This window comes from Muscardinus avellanarius, assembly GCF_963383645.1.
Source record: "Muscardinus avellanarius genome assembly, chromosome: 1".
NCBI classification, from domain to species: Eukaryota; Metazoa; Chordata; class Mammalia; order Rodentia; family Gliridae; genus Muscardinus; species Muscardinus avellanarius.
The window spans coordinates 206,467,487-206,484,463 of NC_137786.1; the positions used below are offsets into that span (position 1 = coordinate 206,467,487).

The 16,977-nt window shown below is 41.5% G+C and overlaps 1 protein-coding gene across 1 annotated transcript in view; it reads right to left on the reverse strand.

Annotated features, from left to right (window-relative positions):
* CCDC73 (coiled-coil domain containing 73) overlaps positions 1-16,977 on the reverse strand; it is a gene marked incomplete at both ends in the record, with an annotated part of 157,245 nt that overhangs the window by 98,904 nt on the left and 41,364 nt on the right. Inside the window, one exon of the mRNA XM_080690577.1 lies at positions 14,506-14,577. Within this exon, the coding sequence (XP_080546703.1) occupies positions 14,506-14,577 (72 nt within the window). The remainder of the gene's footprint in view (positions 1-14,505; positions 14,578-16,977) is intronic.

A 16,977-nucleotide genomic window follows, 5' to 3' on the forward strand; every position in this document is an offset into this window, starting at 1 on the left:
TCTGCCACCACCCCTCCCCCACTGAGTCAAGTCCCAGGGAGTACAGTACTGGGATTTCTCCTCTGTGGCCCGCAATTTGACTCACTGTTCTTGAGTACGCAGATGTAGCTGTACTGGATTCAGTGAATTCTCTGCTGCTGCCGCCGGTGGCAATATCTGATTTAGCAATTTAAAAGTTTCAATAGAGTCAGGCATGGTGGCACACTCTTGTAATCCCTGCACTTGGGAGGCAGAGACAGGAGGATCGCGCAGGTTCGAAGCCAGCGCGCTGGCTTAAGAGACCCTGTTTCCACATAAAAAAGTAAAAAATAGGTCTGGGAGTGTAGCCAGTGGGAGGGTATCCTGGAGGTAGAAGGCTTCCAGGAACCCCAATATCACCAAAAAACAAAAAAAAGGTTCAATCGGAGATTTTGACCTCATATTATGTTAAAAGTTTAGCTTTCTTATACAACCACTTACATCTTCTATTCTTCCAAAAATTATATCAAAGTTGTGCCTGAAAGTAATAGTCAGAATTTACAGCTACAGCCAGGCATGGTGGCACACATTGTAATCCCCGTGCTTGGAGGGCAGAGACATGAGGGTTGTGCTGGTTTGGAGCCAGCCTCGCTGGCTTAAGAGACCCTGTTTCCAAATTTAAAAAAATAGTTCTGGGAGTGTAGCCCGGAGGTAGAAGGGCTTCCAGGAACCCCAGTACCACCAAAATAAAAAAAAAGAATTTACAGTTATGACTATATAATTATTATTCAATACTGAGCCACTATTCTATCTGTATTCTCTTATTTTATTTTTCTGAAATTCATAAATATTTTAAAATATTTTGGCCAGGCAGAGACTGAGACAGAAGGATCACAGATTCGAAGACAGCCTCAGCAACTTGGTGAGACCCTATTTCCAAATAAAAAATAAAAAATGGGGTTGGGGGTATAGCCTGAAGGTATAATGCTCCTGAGGGGTTCCATCCCCAATACCCCAAAAATAAATAAATAAATAAATAAATAAATAAATAAATATTTTAATACCCAAAGCTAATTTTAAAAATAATACTATTTCCAAGTCTATATCAATTGGTTCATATTTTCATGTGCAAAATAAAATATAACAAAATAAAAAAATTTGTAATGAAGGAATAAAAGGAAAATGATTCCAAGAATTACTTTGAAAATCTCTAACTACATGGAAAATACATTTTAAAAATTGGTACATGTAGGACAAAATCTTTCAGAAACTATGCCCATAGTTTTTCCTATAAAAATAAAGTAGACTCTAATCCAGTCCTGTAACCAAGGAAGGAAAGAATAAGTCCACTGAAGACCTCAAGAATAAATTCTTTGAGGAGTAAGTTCTAAAAATGTGACCTCCAGCTCTCTCCTTGTTTTTGTGTGAACAGCCTTAAGTCCAAATATAAGAAATTTAATATACAACATATATTAGAATGAAAAATAACTCTATAGCCATATCTCCAAAAACACACCCTCAAAAAAGGTTTGGACTACCAGGCATAGTGGTACACAATTTATAATCCTAGTACTTGGGAGGCTGAGACAGGAGGATCTCCGGTTTGCAGCCAGGCTCAGCTACATAGTGTGGCCTTCCACAACTATATATATATATATATATATATATATATATATATATATATATATATATATATTTTTTTTTTTTTTTAATGGTACTGGGGTTCCTGGAAACCCTTCTACCTCTGAGCTACACTCCTAGACCTATTTTTTATATTTTTATTTGGAAACAGGGTCTCTTAAGCCAGCAAGGCTGGCTTCAAACCTACGTGATCCTCGTGTCTCCGCCTCCCAAGTGCGGGGATTACAAGCGTGCGCCACCACACCCAGCTGACCTTCCAAAACTAAAACAAAAAAACAAACAAAAGCTTAGACCAAAGCAGAATAAACTGATACCTTGCAGGTAAAACAATTAATTGTTCAGTTACCAAGTAGGAGAGGGAGCCTCTTGGTAAAGCCACAGGTAGGTACTTATTATAAACAAAATTTTTTTGTCCTGTTCTAATCAAGAAAATAGAGGAAAATTTTCACCAGGAGTGGCTGCCCACTTCTCTAATCCCAGCTACTCAGGAGGCTAATGCAGAAGGACCACTAGGTTAGAGCCCAGCCTGAGCAACCTAGCAAGACCCTGTCTCAAAATAAAAAACAAAAAGGGACGGTCGAGGACGTGGCAGCAGCGCCTTACTGCCGGCGGCAGCGGCAAGCTCACCAGACAGCTACAGCTACAGACTAGCACACTCAACAGCCCACCAAGCTCCAGAGAAACGTGGCGGACAGCAAGCCGAGGTGAGCCGCTGCGGAAGAGCCCAGACAGCAAGCCGAAGTGAGCCACCATGGAAGAGCCCGGACAGCGAGCCGAGGTGAGCCGCTGCGGAAGAGCCTGGCGGGATGCGGCAGATTTTTCGGCGCAGGTAGCATCTAAAGCTCCCAGTGGCTGGGCTCAGCACACACTGCAGGGACTCAGAGCGGAGTTCAAAAACAAAGAAGAAATATGCCAGCCACACGGCCGAGGGCGTAGCAGCGGCACCATATTGCCACCAGTAGCAGCAGCAGCAGCAGCGAATTCACCAAGTCCACTACAGCTCCATCTGCGTATTCAACAACAGTGAGTCAAATTGCGGGCCACAGAGGAGAAATCCCAGTACTGACTCCCAGGGACTTGACCCAGTGAGGGAGTGGCGGTGGCAGAGATATCACACCATAGGAGAACGCGCAACCTGGCACCCCCCCGTAGTCTAAAGCAGCCTCGATTGACTCCCTGGGTCTGAGACATTGCGATACAACCCAGTAAAGGAGTAGTGGGGACCAAGATACCACAGACTCGAGATCCAGAGCACCTTAAGTGAAGTCATAGTGACCCAAGTGAAGAACCCAGAGAAGGCACAAACTCCCAAAATCATGGGAAAGAGGAATAACAATGGAGCAATGAATGCGGGAGCAGCAGCGAATTCACTGAGTCCAGAACAGCTACATCTGCGTACTCAAGAACAGTGAGTCAAATTGCGGGCCACAGAGGAGAAATCCCAGTACTCTACTCCTTGGGACTTGACCCAGTGGGGGAGTGGCGGTGGCAGAGATATCACATCATAGGAGAACGCGCAACCTGGCACCCCCCATAGTCTAAATCAGCCTCTATCGACTCCCTGGGTCGGAGACTCTGTGATACAACGCAGTAAAGGAGTAGTGGGGTCTGAGATACTACTGACTCGAGATCCAGAACACCTTAAGTGAAGTCATAGTGACCCAAGGGAAGAACCCAGAGAAGGCACAAACTTCTGAAAAAATGGGAAAGAGGAATAGTACTGGAGCAATGAATGCCCACAACCCCACAACATCAGAACCCGATAAAACAGAAAATCAGAGATTTCTAGAAGATCAAATCAGGAAAATAACTGTAGAAATAATAGAGGTGCTTCGAAAAGAACTCAGAGAGAGCCAAAAAGAGATAAAGGATGCAATTAATGAAGTAAAGGCCTCAATTCAAAGCACGAACAACCGATTAGACCACATGGAGAACAGAATCTCGCTCTTAGAAGATGATCATTCCAAAAATGAACGCATAGTTTCTAATCTAGAAAAAAATATCCGACAGCAGGAATCTGATATTGAAGAAATATGGGCCCATTTTAAGAGAGCTAACCTAAGAATAATTGGAATAGAGGAGGGAAAAGAAAGTGAAACCAGAGGGATCAACAATCTCTTCAAGGAAGTAATAGCAGAAAATTTTCCAAACATAGAGCAAGAGGTTGATAAACAGGTCCAGGAAACTTATAGAACTCCCTCTAGACAGGATCGGAGAAGAGGATCCCCACGCCACATAATTGTCAAAATGACCAATATGGAAGCCAAGCAGAGAATCTTAAAGGTAACAAAAACAAAGGGCCAAGTGACATTCAGAGGCAAACCAATTAGAATCACTCCAGACTTCCCAAACCAAGTCATGAGAGCCAGAAGGGCTTGGAGTAACATATTCCAAACTCTGAAAGAAAACAACTGCCAGCCAAAAATTTCCTACCCAGCAAAACTTTCTATCAAATTAGATGGAGAAATAAGAAGCTTCCATGACAAACAGAAACTGAAGGAATTTATGTCTTCAAAACCAGCGCTAGAGAAAATACTCAAAGAGATTAACTACAAAGAAGAAATAGGTAACACACACCAGAACTAGAGAAACAAGAGTTTCCATCCAACCGACAACTAAGATTGGTTATCTGTGGAGATTCATTATTTATGTTAGTCTTATACCGATCTCTAAATAGTATTGTTTGCTTTTATTGTTGCTAATTTTTAGGATTTCTAGTTGGAATATTAATATACCTTCAGATATAGCATTTGGAAATATTTTATCCCATTCTATTAGTAACTGTTAACTCTGTTTACATTGTCTTTGGATATACAATATTTTTTTTTATTTTTTAGGGAGTCTGTATACCCTTCTGTTGCCTGTGCCATTGAAATCATATCCAAGAAATCACTGCCAATTTCAATGTTGTGAGGTTCTATGACCCAGATTTTCTTCTAAAAGTTTATAGTCTTAAGATTTATATTTAGGTCTGTTATCTATTTTGAGTTAATATTTGTATATGGGATTAGGTAAGGGTCCAATTTTATTCTTTTCCATGTAATTATTATTTTTCAACAATATTTAGTTAAAAGATTATTATTTCCACCACCAAATGTTCGTGGAAACCTTGTCAAAAATAACTTGACAATATAGGGAAGAATTTAGCTCTAGGCTTTTATTAAACTCCAATGTTTTATATATCTGCCTTTAGAATAGTACTACACTGTTTCAATTATTGTAGCTTTATATGGTTTGAAATCAGAAAATATATATCTTCTAGCTTTGTTCTTTTTCAAGATGGTTTTGGGTATCTAGAGTCCATATTCCATATTAGGATAAATTTTTTTTCTGAAAAAGAAATATATAAATATATGATAGTTTCACCTAAAAAAATAGAAAAAAAATATTCTCTGGTAAGAAAGAAAGTAAAAAGAAATATTGAAATGTTATCTTTAAGTCATCAAAAGCTTGGTATCAGACAAATGAAAGTGTTATGAGAGATTATCATTTTTAATTTTGGATAAATTGCTATAATACTAGACATCATCCACTAAGCCAAGCATGGGAGGGAGGGATGGGGAGAGAATGGGGTGGGGATCAGGTGGGGGCTGACTGGGCGATGTGTGCATGTATGTCTACAAAAGTTTGTATCCTACTATGATGTATGAATACAATGCACCAATAAAATAAAAAAAATATTGGATAAATTGCTGTAATGCTAGATGTCAACCACTAAGCCAAGCATGGGAAGGAGGGATGGGGAGGGAATGGGGTGGGGATCGGGTTGGGGCTGACTGGGTGATGTGTGGACATACTGTGCATGTATGTCTACAAAAGTTTTTGTATCCCACTATGAGTAAGAATACAGTGCACCAATAAAAAAATTAAAAAAGAATTAAAAAATAAAGATAGTAACATTGATTATGATCATAAAAATTTCTCCCCAAACCAAGCCTACCTATTGATATTAAAGCTTTAATTATCACAATAGTTTCTGTAAAATTTTATCTTTTCTGAATGTTAAATATTTAAATAAAAAGTCTGCAATTATCAAAAAAAAAAAAGGGCTGGGAGTATAGATCAGTAGTAGAGCACCGGGTACTACTGAAAAAGAAAAAAAGAAAAAAAGGAAGGAAGACAATAAAAAAGTGGACAAATCAATGGCATTGTTCTTGGAAGAAAATTAATCCAATTTCTCAACTTCATGAAGATTTCTCTCAATACTCTAACTAGGAGTCAGTAAGTTACTCAGATAGTGGGATCTCTTATAATCCAGAGATTATCACTTTGTCCCACTTTATAAATGTTAGTTATCCTTGGATTCCCAAGAGAGAAATATTATTTTCTCCTTTATGATACCATATCTTACTTTTATGTGTTTTATTAATAAATATTCACACATATGTGTTATTTATTATATAAATAATTTGAATGAAAAACAGGTTTTAAATAACTTTATGTCTTAATGAAAAAAGATCAAATATACTAAAGTAGTAAGAGGGATTGACCAGGGTAACTGGCAAACTTTCAAGAAATATTTTGATGATTAGTACCTTCCTATATGGAATGTACTCTTTGATCTATTTCTAATAAGTGTTCCCCATAGAAAAATGAAAAATAAAAATAAAAAGCCATCTACTCTTCTATTACCCAAGAAGAGAAATCCATGACAATTTAGTCTCCTAAGTAATGGCTATGGCAAAAATTGATTTACAGAAACTCTTCCTAAATGAGATTTAATATTGTTTTTTACTCAGTCATTTTATGAAACTGAAATGGACATAATGCCAAGCAGAATACAGTGTAACAGTCTCAACTGATCTCCATATATGACTCCCTACCACAAGTAAAATCAGACCAGATGACAGACTCTATCCTACTCAGAAAAGCTTGCCAATTGTCAAGAGACAAGACTTGGCACTTACAGCAGGATACCTCTGGAGAAGTCCATCATTTTGGAATGCTGTAGAAACAATGAAGATTCCTGACCTTAGAAATCCCAATTGAAATCATCAACTATTTTCAGTGTTCTAATGCTTCCTCATGAGATGCCTATCATACATTCATGCTAAAAGGGACAAAATATAGGCCAAAGGAAATGTCCTAGCTAATCTTCATGATACATGGTCCTGTACCCCATGATACCCAAAAAGCCAAATCTTTGAAGAGATTAAAGAACATTTTTTTGGAATGACCACAACTGGTTCCAAAGTCTGAGAAACACACACACACACACACACACACACACACACACACACACACACTTGTAAATTACAAAAGAAAATTTCTTCAGGACACATACTTGGTGGCACCGGAGGACCTCAGGAACTTTACAAAAAATGTTTACATGAATTTACCATCAGAGCAAGAACAGATTGAATACTGTACACAATTAGATTAGTATTAATAGGAATTTTTACTAAGATTGTTGAGGATGTCCATGGTACATACTCCATCTGTTATCAAAACATTTTGATACAACTGTTGTCCTTGAAAATCCAAACCTTATGATCCCTATAAAATGGATTTTCTAAAATTAACTCCTGCAGTGGGTTCTAAATATATTCTCAGTCACTGCTTACTTCTCAAAAAAAAAAAAAAAAAAAAAAACACTTGAAGTCAGGTGTGGTGGTGCAGGCTTGTAATCCCAGTACTTGGGAGGCTGAGACAAGAGGATCCAGGTTTGTGGCGAGCCTCAGCTACTTTGTGAGCTACTCCAAAACTTAGTGAGACACTGTTTCCAAACAAAGAATAAAAAATTGGGCTGGGGTTATAGCTTTGAGGTAGAATGCTCCTGGGTTCAATCCCCAGCACCCCCCCACACACACACAATTACTTGATTTCAGATTCTACTGAGAGTTATTACAGAATTTCTCATTCTTATCATTTATTTAGAAATTCATTATGCTGTATCATCATCAATATTAAATTTTTTTAAGTATAGAAAGCTAATGGCACATTAATCTGTCACTCTGAAACTTGGCTTACCTCTAACCCCTAAGACAATGAAGTCAATACTCTCTTAAAATCATTGTAAGGTTGCCCTATGAAATTGACTATATCTCCCCAATTTGAGACATTTTCTAACTTCAGACAAATCTGGCAAAGTATCCCAAGGGATTAACACAGAACTTTCATAGCCTAATAACCAACAAATATAAGTTGAAGCCTTCACACAACCTAAAATTCACAGATAATGTCTTCTAGAGCTGTCTCCAAAGAGAACACAAAGCACCTTAAACCCCTGTTAGAAATAATTTTATAGGCTGGGTGTTGCGGTACATGTTTGTAATCCCAGTTTTGGGGAAGCTGAGACAGGAGGATTGCAGATTCATGGCCAGTCTCAGCAACTTAGTGAGGCCTTCTGCAACTTAGTGAGACACTATTTCAAAATAAATAATTAAATAATAGGGCTGGGGGTATAATGCCCTTGGTTTCAATCCTCAGTACCAAAATAATAATAATTTTATCAGGTGTTTTGACTGCTATCACAGTAGCAGTAAACGATGGAGCATAGATTCTTGGATTCAAGTCTCCTAGATAAAAATATACTAGGTTTCACTCTCAAATACTTGGACTGACTTCTATCAAGAGGTTTAAAACTAAGGAGTCTTAAGAAAACTTCAGAAACAGACTTTTGTTCAGAAAGAAATAGCTTCCACCCAAGACATATAGGTCAGGAAAGCAACTATATGCTACAGATAGTCTCTATCTAAAACCCACAGAGTAATATCTAGACAAGGATCAACAAATTATGACCCACAGGCCAAGTCTAACCAACTGTGTGTGTGTGTGTGTGTGTGTGTGTGTGTGTGTGTGTGTGTATGTGTTTTGCAGTACTGGGGATTGAACCCAGGGGCATTCTACCTTTGAGCTGTAACCCCAGTCCTATTTTTTATTCTTTATTTTGAAACAGAGTCTCACTAGGTTGCAGAGGGCTTCACTAAGCAATGTGAGGCTGGCCACGAACTGCAATCCTCCTGTCTTAGCCTCCCAAATGCGGGGATTACAAGTGTGTGCCACCTCATCTAGCTCTTGACCAACTATTTTTATATGGACTATAATCTAAAAATGGTTTTTATGTTTTTAAATGGTTACAAGAATACTTCAAGTCACCTGAAAGTTATATGAAATCTAAATTTCAGTGTCGAGGCTGGGAGGCTGAGACTGGAGGATCACGGTTTGCGGACAGCCTCAGCTACTTAGTGAGGCCCTTTGCAACTCAGTGAGACCCTGTTTCAAAATAAAGAATAAAAATTCGGGCAAGGGGTGTAGCTTAGAGGTTGAATGCCCCTGGGTTCCATCCCCAGACCTGCAAAAAAATACATTTTGGTGTCTAAAAATAAAGTTTTATTAGAACATAGACACACCCATGTCTGCTTTTACACTTGTTTTAACAAACAAGTTAAGTGGTTGTGATAGAGAATATAATGTCTACACAGCCTAAAATATTTACCATATTGCTCTTCACAGAAAAAGCTTGCTGACCAGGGATTTAGATAACCAGAGCCACAGATTGCAATCCTTAGATCTGTGGGCTTTTGTTCCTTATTACCCTAAATATTTTATTTCTTCTTTGCTAACAATCTAAAGCCTTAAATAAGCAAGCATATTTATTAACCATGATATTTCCAAGGTCCTTATCCTTAATATTTCTGTTCTTGGCCACTCTGTGTATGAGTACGATAACAGACTAAAATTTGTGGTTTGAGGGTGGCTCTGTTCTCTTGACTTCATTTGGGTATTCTTGGCTGCTAGCTTAGGAGTGATCTACAAAGTCTAATAATAATTTCCTTGGTATTTTTCTATGCTAGTATGTTCAAATGTGTGACTTCTACAGTTTAATTACTATTGCAGAAGCAATGTCCTAACAAGTTATCATCCAACAAGATAGGAATACATACACACATATATATGCATAATATAAACAACTAGCACCAGACAAAATTGTTTATGCTATCATGATTCTCCATAAAGCAGTATGATCTTTTTTAATTTAGCAGTATAGATCTTGATTGAGTCTCTTCTTTACCTCAAGCTGTCAAAGGAGGGCTGAGAATTGAAACCTTCTGCATCAATAAAACAAAGATATCTGTACTAGGAATTGAGAATACCTAGGTCAACACAACTTGGTTTTTTTTTTTTTTTTTTTTGTTCCAGGAAATCTTTGGCCAGAAAATATAAGATTATAAACATTAAAAAATTATACACAATTGATGCAAGAGAATTTATCTGAGACAATAGTTTACTTGGGTAAATACCGGGTTTATAAAACAATAGTACATTCTCAAAACTAACTTCTAGATTCTTGTGTTGCTATATTCACCAATCCTAAAATGCTACAACACAAAACTTGCCCAACTTCAATCAATGCCCAGCCTTAAAGACCTGCCTAAATCCCTTGAGCTCAGACTCCATAACTCTCCATATATTCCAATTCTCAAACACCCCTTTTGAAATATTAAGACTTTGTTCTCACTGTAATAAGTTCTAATAAACATAGCTGCTTTTTCTTTTATTTTTGGTACTAGGGATTGAACCCAGGGGCATCTACCTCTGAGCTACACCCCCAGCCCTTTTTTGTGTGTGTGCACTGTAGTCATACATCTTAATGGGGTACAAGATGGTAGAGCACGTACACATCACTCATTTAGCCCTTCCCCAATTCCCTCCTCCTTCCTCCTTCTCATGTTTGGCTTAGTGATTGACTTTGATATGCTTGTGAATGCACATCATATGCATTAGGAAAGTTCTCTCTTCCCCTCTCCAATCCCCCTCAGTTAGATCTTATTTGCTCATCTTTGGTTTTTCCTTCTTCATCTAGAGTTCCTCCCATCTTCTCTGTACTTCTGCATATTAGGGAGAGCATTCAATTTTTTACTACTTCTTGTGACTGAATAATCTCACTTTCTTATTTTTTTATTATTTATTTTGAAATAGGGTCTCACTAAATTGTGGAGGGCCTAAATAGCTGAGGCTGGCCGCAAACCTCTGATCTTCCTGCCTCAGCCTCCCTAGTACTGGGATTACAAGCATGTGCTACCATACCTAGCAACATAGCTACTTTTTAATAGGATGTGTGGTGATATTTTGAAAAACACAGCAAGAAAATTCTAATTTACACTGCTAGCGATATATGAAAGCTTCTGTTTTTTTAAAAAGTTTGCAAAATAGTATAGAAATTTGGCTCTATTTTTGTCTAGATGAAACCCAGCTTTAACACAATTTATTGAATAATCTCTTCATTCTTAATGATTTGATAGCTACCTTTATCATTTACTAAATTCTTTATTATTATTTTTTTATTAATTTATTTTTTAAATTGGTGCATTGTAGTCATATATCAATCACATTGGAGTACAAGACTTGAGAGGATATACAAGCACACATCATCCAATTAGCCCTCCTCCAGCCCCCATCCCATTCCCTTCCCCTCCCTCCATCCCACACTTCTTTGGTGATTTACTTTGATACATTTGTTTATGTACCTCCTGCGTTTTAAAGAGGCTCCGTCCTCCAGTATTACATACCCTCTGATTGGTCACATTAGTTGCTTCACTATAGGGCCCTTTCTATAGCTCAACCTCTTCCTGTTGCCCTTTTCCTCCTAGTTATTGCTGATTAAGAGAAGCGTCTGATTTATATTTTCTGCGATATTTCTCTGTGCATGCTGTGTTGCAAGTATCGATCCCACTCTTGATGGTCCCAGTAGTGGCCTGGCTACTCAGTGGGCTGATCCAGACCTCGCTGGCTCAAGCAGCGGCCTTGCCGCATGGGAGGCCCCAGTTCTGGTCTCGCTGGCCCCTGCACTGGTCTAACCCCTAAGATGGCTTTGGTCCCGGCCTTGGAGGCTGCAGGAGTGAACTTGCCTCATGCCAGGCTCCGATGCTGGTCATTGGCCCCTGCACCGGCCTAACCCCTTGGCAGGATTCCAATCCCGGCCTCGGAGGCCCCAGCACCGGCCTAGCCTCACGGCAGGCTCCAATGCTGGCCTCGTTGGCCCCAGCACCGGCCTAACCCCTCAGCAGGTTCCATTCCCGGGTTAGGAGGCCCCAGCACTGGCCATGTCTCACGGCAGGCTCCGATGCTGGCCTCGCCTCACGGCAGACTCCGATGCCGGCCTTGCTGGCCCCAGCACTGGTCTAGCCCTTGGGCAGGTTGTTATCCTGGCCTTGGAGGCCCCAGTACCGGCCTTGCCTCACAGCAGGCTCCGATGCCGGCCTCGCTGGCCCCAGCACCGGCCTAACCCCTCGACAGGCTCTTATCCTAGCCTTGGAGGTCCCAGTACCGGCCTTGCCTCACGGCAGGCTCCGATGCCGGCCTCACTGGCCCCAGCACCAGCCTAACCCCTCGGCAGGCTCTTATCCTGGCCTCGGAGGCCCCAGTACTGGCCTTGCCTCAAGGCAGGCTCCAATCCCGGCCTCGGAGGCCTCAGCACCGGCCTTGCCTCACGGCAGGCTCCAATGCCGGCCTCACTGGCCCCAGCATCGGCCTCACCCCTCAGCAGGCTCCAATCCCGGCCTCGGAGGCCCCAGTACTGGCCTTGCCTCATGGCAGGCTCCAGTGCCGGCCTCGCTGGCCCCAGCACCGGCCTAACCCCTCGGCCGGCTCCGATACTGGCCTCGGAGGTCCCAGCACCGGCCATGCCTCACGGCAGGCTGCGATGCCGGCCTCACTGGCTCCAGCACCGGCCTAACCCCTCAGCAGGCTCTTATCCTGGCCTAGGAGGCCCCAGTATCGGCCTTGCCTCATGGCAGGCTCCGATGCTGGCCTTGCTGGCCCCAGCACCGGCCTAACCCCTCGGCAGGCTCTTATCCTGGCCTCGGAGGCCCCCGTACCGGCCTTGCCTCACGGCAGGCTCTGATGCCGGCCTCGCTGGCCCCAGCACTGGCCATGCCTCACGGCAGGCTCCGATGCCAGCCTCGCTGGCCCCAGCACCGGCCTAACCCCTCGGCAGGCTCTTATCCTGGCCTCGGATGCCCCAGTACCGGCCTTGCCTCAAGAAAGGCTGATGCCAGCCTCGGAGGCCCCAGCACCGGCCTTGCCTTACGGCAGGCTCCGATACCGGCCTCGCTGGCCCCAGCACTGGCCTAACCCCTCAGCAGGCTCTTATCCTGGCCTCGGAGGCCCCAGTACCGGCCTTGCCTCAAGGCAGGCTCCGATGCCGGCCTCGCTGGCCCCAACACTGGCCTAACCCCTCGACAGGCTCTGATCCTGGCCTTGGAGGCCCCAGCACTGGTCATGCCTCATGGCAGGCTCCGATGCCAGCCTCGCTGGCCCCAGCACCGGCCTAACCCCTCGGCAGGCTCTTATCCTGGCCTCGGAGGCCCCAGTACCGGCCTTGCCTCAAGGCAGGCTCCAATCCTGGCCTCGGAGGCCCCAGCACTGGCCTTGCCTCATGGCAGGCTCCGATGCCGGCCTCGCTGGCCCCAGCACCGGCCTAACCCCTCGGCAGGCTCTTATCCTGGCCTCGGAGGCCCCAGTACCGGCCTTGCCTCAAGGCAGGCTCCGATCCCGGCCTAGGAGGCCCCAGTACTGGCCTTGCCTCACAGCAGGCTCCGATGCCGGCCTCGCTGGCCCCAGCACCAGCCTAACCCCTTGGCAGGCTCTTATCTTACTAAATTCTTTTATGTATTGAGATCTATTTCTAGACACTGTTATATTCTACTGAATAACTATTCATGTATACAACCAACCTACTTTAATTATCATAGCATTATAATATGTTTAAGAATCAAGTGTGGCTACTTTATGCTCTTCTTTTTCAAAACTTTCCCACACTTGTATGTTTATTTCCACATAAACCTAGAATCAGCCTGTGTACCACAAACATCTGTAGGTTTTTGTTGTTGTTGTTGTATTTTTTTCCCTATGGTACCGGGGATGAATTCTACCTCCAAGCTACACTCTCCCAGCCCTATTTTTTATTCTTTATTTTAAAACAGAGTCTCACTAAATTGCAAAGAGCTTAAGTAGCTGAGGCTGTCCACAAACCCGGATCCTCCTGTCTCAGCCTCCCAAATGCTGAGATTACAAGGGTGTGCTATCATGCCCAGCTTCGCTGTAGGTATTTTAAATTACAATTATAATAAACTTACTAATAATTTAGTAATTCTATAATTTTATCCCATTGATTTTTCCTATCCAAAAACAAGATAAAGCTAGGGTAGTAGATCATAAATATAGTCCCAGCTAACTCAGGAGACTGAAGCAGGAGATCACTTAAGCCCAAGAACTCAAGACCAACCTGGAAAACACGGAGAGACCCTCATCTCAAAATAAAAACAAAAAAAAAGAAACAAGATATGACTTTACTTTTTTTATATACTGAAGATTGAACCCAGGGGCATTCTACCTCTGACCTACACCCCCCAGCCCTATATTTTTTTATTCTTAATTTTGAACCAGAGTCTCTCTAAGTTTTAGAAGGCTTCAGTAAGTAGTTGAGGCTAGCTGGAAACCTGAGATCCTCCTATTTCTGCCTCCCAGATACTGGGATAACAAGTGTGCATCACCACACCCAGATATGATTTTACATTTTAAAATCTGCCTTGAGCATTAGTTTGTACTTACTGTTTACCAATTAAATACTGAAGATAACTTTGAAATTAACTTCTGTGTGCTATTTCCACCTGAGATTCATACTGTGTGTTACAGAGGAAGAAGAATATTTTCAAAGCAGTGAAATCTCAGAACTATTTGATCAAAGTGTTGTACAGTGTAATAAAAAACACAAAGACCTAAACAAAATTTTTATTCTGTTTTCTGAAAACCCAAAGTCATCAACAGTTTTAGCTGGAAATTTTTTGAGATTTCATATAATACCCCTGAATATGTTAAGGAATTTTAAAAATTAATTTTTCAAGTTTAAGAATACATTTAAGTATATTCTAAGAATGCTAATCTGAGGGAGAAAATACTCACTTTTTGCCATTTAAGTTCTTGTGTCTCTACAATAATTTTACCAATCTGCTCTTCATACTGAGTTTCTGCTTTCTAAATCAAAAAGAAAAAAAAAATGCTATGAAAACTAGAACTTTTTTTTGTAGAAATAAGATCAGTACATTTATTTTCAGTAAACATACTTGCCATCTAAAATTGCACATGGTAAAAACAGAGCAGATTAGATTAGAATCTAGCATCTAATGAACTGGTGGTATCAAAAAACATTAGTTGATTTTGAAGTGTTCAGCTCTGCAGTTAGAGCAAAAAGATGTTATCTTTCTTATTTTCTTTTTAGTTTAGTGTGATTTATTTCCAATGACTATCTTACTTAGTTTTTATAAAATAGTGCTGCTTCCTTTTGCTGCATTTCATTTTTTTTTAGCTTTTGTAAATTTTTTTTATTTTTAATATATTTTTATTAGTGCATTGTAGTCAAACATCACAATAGAATACATGACTTGTGAGGGTATACAAGCACACATCATCCAATTAGCCCCTATCCCCTCCCTGTTCCATTCCCTCCCCCTCCCTTGATCCCATGCTTGATTTGGTGATTAACACTGATTCATTTGTTTATGTATATCCTGTGGAAAACTAGAACTTTAACATTCAGTTTCAATTCTTTCCAGAAGGCCATGAACAGTATCCTCATATCTACAAAGGAGAAGATGGACAAACTGCTGATTAAATGGAGAAATCCATCAGAAAACTGAGGTTCCAGACCAATCAAGTAACCCAAAATCTGGACAGAAACAGGCATGTACAGGAAGAAGAGGAACCCCAGCATCTGGTTACCTGGGATCAAGCCACTGAGTACAGGTTAGAAGATTCAGCTAAAAGGCCTTAATAAATTGCTAACAGCAGAATTTAGGCTACTGTAAGACTATGAATCCCCTGGTAGCTCTTAAAATAGAGAGGTTTGTGCCTTTTAGCAAGCTTTTCTTCTAGAATACCCCCTAGGGCTTTACAGTGAAGTTAAGAAGAATCCTGAGAAAGATGTCTGTGGAGGAGGAGGGCTGTCACAAGCCATCTCCTCTATTTCCCCTACATGCCCAAACCCTTGATCTGCAAGGGGAAGGGGAAGGGGAAGGACAACAAAAACTATATCCAAAGACACCAGTGGAAACACTGTACAGTCAGCAAAGGGCTCCAATAGTCAGCACTGAAAACTCTACCCAGTTAGACCTGTCTTAGTTATCTTCACTAAAAAACAAAAGCCTTGCCAGGTATAGTGGTACACACTCGTAATTCCAGTATTTGAGAAGCTGAGAAAGGAGGATTGCAGGTTCAAGGAAAGCCTCAGCAGTAGAGAGACTTTCATCAACCAAGTGAGACTCTGTTTATAAGACAAATATAAAGTAGGACTGAGGGTGTAGCTCAGAGGTAGAATGTCCCTGGGCTCAATCCCCAGTAACACACATACACACACACACGCACGCATGCACGCACGCGCGCGCGCGCACACACACACACACACACACACACACACACACACGTGCGCACGTGCCTTAATCTACAGGGGGAAGGGCAATAAAAGTCATAACCAGTGCACTGTGGTAATCTGCAGCTGTGAAAAAAAGGACGGAGAAAACAACATCTCTATCACAGAAGCAAGGCAGGGTGAAGTGGGATGAGGTGGGGTGGAAGGATGCATGCTAAAGGAAGGACCAAAACACCTCATTTTAAGATTAGGTTCATCTGAGACTGAGGCTTAATGAGGATATCACAAAATATCCCCTTCTGGCCCACCTGCCACTACGACCACACTAAGAAGCATTGAAAACCTACAGAGCCGGGCATGGTTGCACATACTTGTAATCCCAGAATTTGGGAGGGTGAGACTGGAGGATTGTGATTTATGGACAGCCTCAGCTACTTAGTGAGGCCCTTTGCAAATCAGTGAGACCCTGTTTAAAAAAATAAAAGAATAAAAAGGAGCATAATGGGAAGACCCAAAGTCAAGCAGGAAATATTTATGTAGAAACACCCTTCAGTTTTGTTCAAAATAATGTGACACTCCTGAACTAGCCCACATCACAAAAATAAGGTATCATTATAGAAATTTGAGACTTCTGATGAAAATCTCAACAAGCAGAATTCAAAACTGCATGGCTGAGTGTTGAAGGTGCACCTCAACAAACACACAGAGCCCTTAGGCAAAGACTAGGTCTATGCCCCCCCTTCTCTCTCTCACATCCTTTCCTCACTCCCTCATATTTAAAGAACTCTGTCACATCATCAGTGCTCATTAAACTAACAGAACAAGTGCCAGGCATGGTGGCATACACTTGTAATCCCAGTACTTACGCGGCTGAGACAGCAGGATTACAGGTTTGCGGCCAGCCTCAGCTATTTAGTGAGGCCTCTGCAATTTAGTGAGAACTTGTTTCAAAATAAAGAACAATAAATAGGGCTGGGGGTGTAGCTCAGAGGTAGAATACCTTTGAGTTC